This window comes from Siphateles boraxobius, unplaced genomic scaffold (assembly GCF_051911475.1).
Source record: "Siphateles boraxobius isolate OS27281-9 unplaced genomic scaffold, OSU_SipBor_1 11, whole genome shotgun sequence".
Taxonomy (NCBI): Eukaryota; Metazoa; Chordata; class Actinopteri; order Cypriniformes; family Leuciscidae; genus Siphateles; species Siphateles boraxobius.
In genome coordinates this window covers 18,372,631-18,380,938 of record NW_027508711.1, presented here as the reverse complement: position 1 = coordinate 18,380,938, position 8,308 = coordinate 18,372,631, and the positions used below count along the sequence as shown (strand labels likewise).

Below are 8,308 nucleotides of genomic sequence, written 5' to 3'. Positions count from 1 at the left end.
GTTCTAATAATACAAGAATAGCTTCTTTAACCTAAATAACTAATAGGGGTGTCATGCTCCAAATTATTATTATTATTCTCCACAGGCCCTAGTCACATTTATTGTAGGGCTATCTTTTAGACAGACTCTTAGACAATACACTGAAGTTTGCAACCATGTAGATTTTTATTTACAGTTTTATTTCAGGAAGCACAAAAATAGGCCTTTGCCTTTTCACTTCAAAGGTTTCTCATAACCCGAGACTGTTTAAAAGCATTTCTTTTGTGTTTTTGAAAGCATTTATTCAAAGGGGTCATTCAGATTGGTCATATACAGGGCTGGGTATTGGCAAGGGCCTCACGATTCATACATATAGCGATACATGGGTCACGATACAATATATATCTATATTTTGTGATATGATACATATTGTGATTTATTGCAATACTTAAAAAATATATATATAAAAAATAATAGATCTGAAAATACAACTGTGTACCACCTGAAGTATTCTGGTATTTGTATCACATTATATTGAAAATTCAGCAGAAAAATTTAAACTTCCATTCCAATTAATTAGCAAAGCTATTTGCATTGCAGTGTCACTGAACAGTGAACACACTGAAATGTTTGAAGTGCATATTGTGTCACTGAACACTTTTAACTAAAAATGTAGATGCCACAAAATTTATAAAACTGAAGTAGCATGTTGTAAATAAAAAATGAAGTGCATTAAGTAAACATTCATAAAACTGAAATAGTCACTATGCTTAATATTCAACATATTATATTATATAAAAACTGAACTGGACGATGACATCACTGTTTTCTCCAGAGCTGCTGTATAGAAAAATGAACTAAATTAATACCTAATGATTTTTACTACCTAAATTAATCAAGTACTGAACTTACTTAATATGGACAGTGACACTATTTTGTTCTAGAACTGTAAAGCCTAAAACTTTGTTGCATTATTTCCCTGTAATCACTGTAAAGCTGCTTTACAAAAATCTGTTTAGTAAAAAGTGCTATATAATTAAAGGTGACTTGACTATGGTCTACTATGCTGTAAACATTTTTTTTAATATTTTGATAACTCATCTGAGTCGGGATCACATAGCGCGCATCCATAGTGTTCACCTTATGCCTTAACGGGTTTTCAACCACACTATACGGCCGCAAATCCTTACAAATGAAATGCAGCAGCGACTCCGTTATCCAGTGTAGTTTGCATTGAATCAACAGATTTCGGCTGAGGTCGCAGTGCCTCCATTTCATCTGCGTGGTGTCTTTAGTGATAACACAAGCTGGTTGTGTCCTGAATAATTGAGTGTAATCTGGCAAAATTAACGTACGGCATTTGCTTTATCTAATTCATTATTCCCTGACTTATAATCAATATGAAATGTTAACGTCATTTTAAATCCATTTAAAACATGATCTAAAAAAAATGTTGATATTAGAGGTTGGAATATTGATACACTATCGTGAAAAAAAATATTGCGATTAGTTATATCAATATTTTTGCACAGAGGAGCTATAGAGATAAAGATGACTTGTCTTGACTTCACTTAAAAAACAAAGCAAAAATGTCTTTTAAAACAAAGCAAATGTGTGTGTGATGACTTGATGACTTCTTTCCAGTCTTGCAGTCTCTCATGTTCTTGCTCAGACGTGGACAGACTCTGAGTTCCTGTCAGGTTGGAGTTGGACTTCAGGCTTCGGGTCAAGTCTCGAGCTCAGAGCTCTCAGCAAGTATGTTATTACCTATTCAATACAAAGATTATATGAATAAGTCAACTCATGAATGATTTTTTAGAGCTGTTTGCATCACTGATTCTGTTATTTTCCTGTTTATTACCGTGAAGCCGCTTTTAAACAATCTGTATTGTATAAAGCGCTATATAAATTAAGGTGACTTGACTATAACAAGAACATTACAATAAACACAAATTTAAAAATCTCACTACAAATAATCCAGAATTGAAGACAAAAGATAATAATCCTACTCTGTTACACTTCCTCACACCTGAAACTGATCGAGTGAATCTCCTGAACTTCTCCAATCTACTGTAGATCATTACTAATCCATTTATGTTGTAACATCTGCTCTAACGTCGGGCGTTTAGTTGGATCCCGGGCTAGACACTGGCTAATCAGATCCCTGCATTCTGTATGAAATTTAATAAGGAGAGAGCTGGTTAGTCATGACCATGTGACCTGGCATCTATGAAAACAACATCTAAAACATGATTAATATACTGCAAAATGTGACTTTAAATAAAAAATCTTACATACTTCACCTTTAACTGTTTCTGTACAAAGCCTTTGCTTTATGTGTGTGTTTATCAATGTATCAATATTATTCACTCACTTTTGGATAAGGTGGGGTTCTGAAATGTAACTTTGGCTTGTGTGATTTTTCTTCTGTTGTGAAAAGGAGAACATCCGTTCACCATCTTGTACAACAACACTCCTAGAGACCAGACATTTGCTGGGACGGCGTGGAATCGAGGTTCTGTCAAGACTTCAGGTGGGCAGTAATCCGGTACTCCTGTAAGCAAGACATTTGCACATTGTTGAGCTTTTTTTTCAACATCAAATAATTAGTAAGTCACTACATTCAGGTTTCCACACTCCCAGAATGCTCACCAATGTAAATGTTGCTCTCGTAGCCATCTCTACTAAACAGCTGACCGCAGCCAAAGTCTATCAGCTTGAGCTGTACCGGGTTTCTCTTCAACAGGAAGTTCTGCGCATGAATGTCATTATGAAAAACCCCATGATGGATGCAGTGTTGCACTGCCAGCACAGCCTGTCGCATGATGAACCGTGCTGTTGGTTCAAACACTTGATGATTACGAGTGATGAAGTCCAGCAAGATGTCGTAGGGTTCAGGATACTCCATAACCAGAGTGAATTCTTCAGGATGTTCAAACCACTCGTATAGTTGTATGACGAAGGGGCTTATGGGTTCTCGCCTCATCATCATCAGCAGCGCCACTTCTGTAACGAGAGGTTTGGGATGCCCAGGCTAGAGAAAAGTGGCAGACAGAAGGTTAGCTGGGTAAAAATCAGAAGAAAACGCATCATCTTTAAATGTACGGTTCTTAAACGTAATCTTATCTAATAGTAATCTGCACTTAAACAACTCAATACATATTCAGGTTTTGGCCAACTTACAATATTAAGATAACGATTGTTGTCAATCTTGCGTATCCGCTTGATGGCAACCTGCAAAAAAAACAACCCAGTTTCAATAACAGTATTCAAGCACCAAGTATTGAACCTTCTGTAAATTGATTTAAATATGTTTTGATGCATGGAAGAGCAAAATGTTTGTACAATTCGGTAAGATTGACCTTTTTGCCATCAAATTTGCGTGTTCCCTGGTACACCCTGCCAAATCCTCCAGATCCAATCATCTTTATAACGTTATAGAGAGACTCAAAGGACTCTGAAAAACAAACAGAAAAATATTAGTTTGCTAGATCTATTGCTTTATTAAAAAATATCAGTGCTGGTTGTGTCGAGAAAATAATATAATAATGGGGGAAATAATATTAATGTTCTCTGAAAACAAGCCTTATTTTTAGTTGACAACAAGATAATCCTGTTGTAAATAATGTTGTAGAAATAATGAGTGGCGATGTACCATTATTTGTCTTGACGCCGGAGTGATCTGGAGCAGGTGATGATGGATCAGGATCAGGCTCTGGCTCCAGATCTGCTGGAGGAACAAAAGGCTCCACAACATTCACAGCACTACAGTGACAACAGCAGCAGAAAACACACTTCATAGCCTTCCAGAGCCTGAGCAAACAACCAGTTCCTTTCCTCTTCCTACATTCTCGAGCTTTTCCTGAAATGAAGAAAACACAATTGAAAACACAACTATTAGAAACATCTCTGACGTCAAATTAAGCAATAATGACATACTTTACATTTCACTTTTAAATTCTTTTCTGTAATGTAACAAATCCAAAGTAATGAAATATTTCCACGCTACCCGCCTGAATTCTGCTTAATGCCTGCATAAATTAACCAAAATCTTTTTGCACAATATTAATAGTCATTTTAAGTCACAATTAGGACGATAATTTAATTTTTTTATCTGATCTTTTATTAAAAAGATTTGACCCATTTGGTCAGTTCTGGTAAATGCATAGCAATGTCTTATTTATATAATAACCGACTCTGTAATGCTCGGTACGACAATTGACAATTTTGCGTGTATTTGACAATTCGAGAGCAATAAGTGGCGAAATAGAATTCTATTCTGGATCGTTTGCTTTCTGTGCGCGTGTTTCTGGTGTGTGTCCGACAGAGCAAGTACCATCGAGTTCATCGCATATTGAGAACGTTTTGCTAACGTTTCCATTAAATTATGAAAATGTTATTTCAAAATGTTCCCTGAAAAAAAAAAAGTTTTTCTTAGTTAAAGGAACAATCTATTTTATAATTTTGCATTATGGGAACGTTACTTTTGAATGTTCTCGGAATGTCCTGAAAAGGTTAGACGAATGTCCAATTAATATATATATATATTTTTTTTAAATTTTGCTGAGCAACAGTAAATGTGTCTGACATGTTTAAAACTTGTGCATGAAATAGCAAAATGTCTCTCTGTAGACTTGACACTGCCCAGCCTTATTTCAGTCTCACCTGTTGAGCTCTTGTTCACAGGAGAAGCCTCCATGGCACCCTGAGCGGTCCGGCCGTTTGAAGTCTCTGTTGGCTCGACAGGAACTTGCCCGGGCAGCGGAGGGCACAGCAATCCTTCCAGGCTGTCGGACCTGGACAAACAGCAGTTGCTGCAACTGTCCTGTTGGTTTCGGCTCTCCGATCCATCGCCACTCCGCCTCCATTCGACGCTGTACGAGCCTCTGCTGCTCAGACTCAACGACTCTCTCCAGAACCAGCGCCCGACATCGACCTCAGAGAGGGACAAAGCTGATGATGACATGATGCCCGGAGAAGAATCTGTGGAAGCAGTTCTCCCGGATCTGGAGCGGCCTGAGGCTGGAAAATTTCACACATCAAAGACATTTTTTTTTTATAAATATATAATATGAATAATCAATGTCTGGTCACACCAAATTGTTACTTTAGTTGGTTCAACTTATTTCAACGACAAATCAGCCATTGAAAATAGAACTAGAAACTGAGCCAGAACTTCTTTATTAAAGCCTATTCTGACCTCTGCGAGAGTGTTTCGATGAAGTGAACGGACGTCCATCATCTGGGCTCTTCTGGCTGCCGCTCTTCCTCGTCCTCCTCCTGTCAGCCTGACCTGTGGACACAGAAACAGACTCAGAAGACAGAGGTGTTAAATATCCAGGAAGATCCTGGCTCTGTGTCTGTGTCGGGTCTGGCAGCGGATCCTGATCACGGTCATCAGAACCGGGTCTCCAAACCTCCTGACCAGCCGTCTGAGAGAAAGCAGCTCTCCTGGATCTGGAGCGGCCTGAGGCTGGAATATTACACACACCACATACTGTAGTTACTAATGTTTTAATAATAATCAATGTCAGTGGTCAATTACAAATTGGTACTTCAGTTACTCAAATTGAAAGTTTATTTCACATGCAAGGAATCAAATATATGTGATCAAATGGGTTCTTCACATTAATGTAGTCAGTCATTGTACAAAATCATACCATAAACCATAAATAAAAAACTAAAGCACTCACCTCCTCTTTCACCCATCATGTGAGCCATCGATATCCTCCTGCAAACTGCAAACAACAACAACAACAATACAAAATACAGCACAAAATACAAATACAATAAAATACAAATCTCCTTAAATAAAAAAATAAATAATCCAAAAATAAATTAAATAAAACTCCTTCTAAAATAAGAAAACTATAAGAGTATTTTCAGAAATTATATGACTCTTTCAAATATATAACTAGGCTATGTAATATCTTCTCCGATGTCCTCCTAGAATAAAAGTCTCCTCTCAGAAATCCAGAAAACAGCTTCAAAGTCACAAAATTCGCTCAGAAAATTTTCTGCAAAAGTCTGTGAATTCGCCTCGTCTCTCTCAACCAACAGACAGCGATCGGTTCGAGTTTAAATATGCATTCAGAATTCATAACACGCGTCGCTATAGCAACTGAAATTCGAATCACTCAATTATGCATGCACGCGCACATGAGCACACATCGAATCTGAACTCATTATTGAATAGTTATTTTGACTAGTTGAATAGTTATTCATTTTAACGTTAATTTTGAACGTTTTCTTTAATACATATGGGGTTTATTCTTTCTGAACAGTTTTATTATTAAAATCCTTGTAAATGCGTGCAAAAAAAGGCACAAGTGAGAATAAATGGGACATCATCTTATTATAAACTAAAATGATCAGCCTCTGGATTCTGCTGTTGTGTGATGTCATGCTTGTTTAAGATGTGATAGTGTACTATTTTTTTCATTTACTGTAAATTGTTAATTTGTGTGCATAGTTTTGATGTTTTCAAAGGTCACTAAAACACCCGTCTACTCACTTACGTACTACACACACATTCTTTATCTTGCACTGTTTAATGTGTTATTGTGATATCTTCTTGCAAATGAGAGCACGTCTTGTATTATATTGCATTATAATTGCTATCTAATATTACCCCTGCAATTTTAACTAAGCTAGGCATGTTATATGAATTTCTTTTAAATTGCTGAGGAAACTAAATTAGTCATTATCATAGTCACCTAACACTGCCTATGTACTATACAGTCTGGAGATGTATAGAATCTATACAGTATGTCAGCACTTACAAAGAACAGTTTTTTAAAGATTTATACACTCATTATAGATTTCTCCTTTTACATGTTATATCAATTATTTGTTATGAGTGCTACATTGCAAGTTCTTTGTATGTTTTTTAATATTTTCCAGGTAAATAATGAATAATCTTTTTTTTTATCATTCTGCCAAATACATTTGTGCATTGCAATAAACACATGATCACTTTGAACATTTTTTAATCTTTATTTATTTATTGGGGGAAAGTTTTTAAAGCTTCAATCAGTGGTCAAATAAATAAATGATTCAGTTTTTTAACATTAAAACTCTCTAAAGTAGCGAAACTTTGAAACTGATCCATAACATTGTTACGCCACCAGATGGCAACAAGTGACTGTAAAAAATAGTCATTGAATCATTCATTCAGGAGATTTGTTCAAAAATGCTGATTCATCCAGTAACAAGTGAGTCTTTGAGTGAGTCATTGAATCTTTCATTCAGACCAAGTTTAAAAATATATATAATTCAGATTAATTAAACATTGTAAATAAACTGCAGCAATTGACATTTTGTTATAATTAATGTTTAAAATGGGGAATCATTTTCATCAAGACATCAGTAGCAGTAATGGCCTTTATTCATAAAAGATGCCATTAAACAAGAATTTAAAATATCCTATATTTATATTGTTTCTACAGCATTATAAAATATATCAAAACTAAAGTGTGTTTAAGTGCGTTTTATTCGTGATTAATCAGAAAAAATGTGTGATTGATGATCTATTTTTTTTAAATTGATTGACACTATTTTTTAAGAATTATTATCATTATTATTATTTCACTCTAATGTTAAAACAGTGTAAGACAATTACTACAATTAACAAAATGTAAATGACCCGGTTGTTGGGTTAAATACAGTTTCCACATTCAGCAACTGTTCAAATTTTAACGGTCCAGTGACAGTCAACACACAGAAGCTGCTGCAGCCTGATGACGAAAAGTAAGTCATATCGTAATTTTATATATTACTTATAACATTAACGTTAAGTATCGTGTACTGAAACGTTGTATATATCCCAAAAACTGAATTTTATATATTTTTTAAAATCGAAGTTCCCTTTAGTCCGTTTTAATAATTTCCAGGAAGTGAGATCGATTGGAAATGAATTCTAGCTATCCCAGTTAGCTCGCTAGCATAAAGTAATTAAAACATTAACGTTATATTAGCGAAACTGTTTAGATATGTACTAACGTCACGTAACTACGGTGATAGACCTATTAAAGTTAACGTTAGGCCTAGTCTGAAATGACTATCTAGCATTACGACTGTTTTACGGTATTCGTGATAGTCTTTCACACCTGAAGCAGCGCTACAGAGACTTTCCGACATCGCTCCCTGTACCCTTAAAATATGGCGTTATTTGAGGGAACAGCCATTTGTAGCGGTGTCCGAAACCATAGTGGACGTTATTGAGTGAACTTATTCAATCCTACATTGCACAGCAATACCGAGTTTACAGCCGATGTAACGTTACGCTCAACGGCTGTCCGAATTCACTCACTCGTTTTCATTCACTCCT

At 35.7% G+C, this 8,308-nt stretch overlaps 1 protein-coding gene across 1 annotated transcript; it reads right to left on the bottom strand.

Moving 5' to 3' along the window:
- Nucleotides 1–1,602: 1,602 nt before the first annotated feature.
- Nucleotides 1,603–5,841, bottom strand: LOC143757774 (uncharacterized). Its single transcript, XM_077248583.1, has 9 exons — nt 5,673–5,841; nt 5,180–5,452; nt 4,645–5,001; nt 3,635–3,841; nt 3,342–3,436; nt 3,163–3,213; nt 2,632–3,013; nt 2,354–2,533; nt 1,603–1,746 (listed from the first exon to the last, which is right to left on the bottom strand). The coding sequence occupies exons 1-9, from the start codon at nt 5,698–5,700 to the stop codon at nt 1,706–1,708; spliced, it is 1,614 nt and encodes a 537-aa protein (XP_077104698.1). The 5' UTR covers nt 5,701–5,841; the 3' UTR covers nt 1,603–1,705.
- Between the last annotated feature and the right edge of the window lie 2,467 nt (nt 5,842–8,308).

Bases quoted from the DNA above. Each gene is read 5' to 3' on its own strand.
- LOC143757774 (XM_077248583.1), bottom strand. From the start codon at position 5,700: ATGGCTCACATGATGGGTGAAAGAGGAG. The intron at 3,842-4,644 runs GTGAGACTGAAA...TCTTCATTTCAG, and splicing joins TGTGAACAAGAGCTCAACAG to GAAAAGCTCGAGAATGTAGG. The intron at 3,214-3,341 runs GTCAATCTTACC...TTTTTTTTGCAG, and splicing joins GCAAATTTGATGGCAAAAAG to GTTGCCATCAAGCGGATACG.